The sequence below is a fragment of the Orycteropus afer genome, unplaced genomic scaffold (genome assembly GCF_000298275.1).
Source record: "Orycteropus afer afer isolate SDZICR_OR568_19922 unplaced genomic scaffold, OryAfe1.0 scaffold00292, whole genome shotgun sequence".
NCBI classification, from domain to species: Eukaryota; Metazoa; Chordata; class Mammalia; order Tubulidentata; family Orycteropodidae; genus Orycteropus; species Orycteropus afer.
Window position 1 is genome coordinate 570,914 of NW_006921879.1, and position 1,817 is coordinate 572,730.

The following is a 1,817-nucleotide window of genomic DNA, read 5'->3' on the forward strand; positions in this document are numbered from 1 at the left end:
GCCAGACACTGGTTCTCCAAGGAGAGGATGTCTGAATGAGCAGACACCTGCTCATGTGTCCTCTTCATGGTCTTCACATCAGGAAGAGTGGCCAGGCACCGGTTCTCCAAGGAGAGGATATCTGGGTGGGCAAACACACACCCCTGGAGTTTCTCCATCACTGGAGCTAAACCAGCATATGCCTAAAAGGAAAAAGGCAGGTGATGAGCACCTGGCTTTACTGGGATTGAGTGTGCACTATCTTTCCCATACCAACCAACCAACCCCACTTCATCAATTCCAACTCATAGTGCCCCTATACAACAGGGTAGAATTGCCTCATCTTTCTCCCATGGAGAGGCTATGGGAGAGGAACAGAAGGGCAGGGTTTGAACTGGCAACCTTTTGGTTAGTAGCTGAATGCCTTAACCACTTCACCATCAGAGCTCCCTTTCCCATATCTTCATCTATCTTTCTCATAGTCCTCCTAATAATGCCAGTGACCTTCAGGGAGATAGCAATCAATGTATTTTTTTCTCAGGACTGGGATCATCTAGGTAGTATTCTAACCGGGAGAAGAGGGAAAAGGTGAGACAGAAGTTTAAGAGCAAAGAAGTTTTTTTTGCCAGGGGCTAGAGAGGAATGAGACATGTCTTCTCATAAGGGGGTAAAAGACACCCTCGAGACTATTGGTTTGACTTCAACATAGTATTGTTGTTGTTATGTGCCATTGAGTTGGACCCAACTCATAGAGGCCAAACTTAGAATCTGGACTCTGGCATCTCAGCTCCAGAGAAACAAACATTTTGATTAAATTGTCTATATTCACCACCTCAACTTCCTTATCTCCTATTCACTTTTCAACCAACTAAATGGGGATTCTGTCTCCACTGCTCTATCAAGAATACACCACTGTCAACTGCTCGGAAGGGAATTGGTGCAGGAGATCTTGGATAGAGTGGGAAAACAAATTGGAAAAAAAACTCAAAATCATTAAAAAAAAAAGAAGAAGAAGAAGAGAAGACCAGATTTGCTGGTCTAATAGAGCCTGGTGAGATCCCTGAGATTATGGACTCTAGTTACCCTTCAGGTCTGGAACTTAACTCACTCCTGTGGCTTCTAGCCAAACAACAGACAGGCATATGGGGTGGACATTTACATCAGGAAGATACACTCCTTGGAGCAATCAATTGTGGGAGAACAGAAGGGCAGTGTTTGCACAGGGAGGCAGCTGGGGGGGGGGCAGGGGGGAGTACATGGGAGGGAAGGTCCCAGGGAATAGGTAATAGAAGGAAGAAGTGGGAAGAGAGCTGCTATATTGTGGGGATGCACTCAACGTCGTGAAACAAAATGTGTATGAACTGCTGTATGAAAAATGAATTTGCTCTGTAAACTTTCACTCAAATCACAATTTAAAAAGAAAAAAAAAAAGGATACTACATCACTCTGTTTATTTTCTTTATCATGATAAAAATATTATCTTATTTCTTTATTTGCTCCCTGTTTGTTTGCCTACTTGTTCCCTATTTCTCCTTACTAAAATAAAACTCCCTAAGGATACGCTTTTGCCTAAGGCACTTGACTGCTAACCAGAAGGCTGGCAGTTCAAACCCACCAGCCCCTCCTCAGAAGGAAGATGGGGCAATCTACTTCCGTAGTGATTGTTGTTGTTGTTGTTATGTGCCGTCGAGTCGATCCCGACTCATAGCGACCCCTCCTTGGGTTTCCGAGGCAGTATCACTACGGATAGTAGGATTGCCCAACCTTCCTTCCGAGGAGTGGCTGGTGGGTTTGAACCGCCAGCCTTCTGGTTAGCAGTCAAGTGCTTTAGCCACTAT

At 44.7% G+C, this 1,817-nt stretch overlaps 1 protein-coding gene across 1 annotated transcript in view; it reads right to left on the minus strand.

Annotated features, from left to right (window-relative positions):
- Positions 1-158, minus strand: part of TEP1 (telomerase associated protein 1) — a 34,236-nt gene extending 34,078 nt beyond the window's left edge. The window contains exon 1 of the mRNA XM_007951221.1: positions 8-158. Coding sequence (XP_007949412.1) covers positions 8-158 — 151 coding nt within the window. The remainder of the gene's footprint in view (positions 1-7) is intronic.
- Positions 159-1,817: the final 1,659 nt, after the last annotated feature.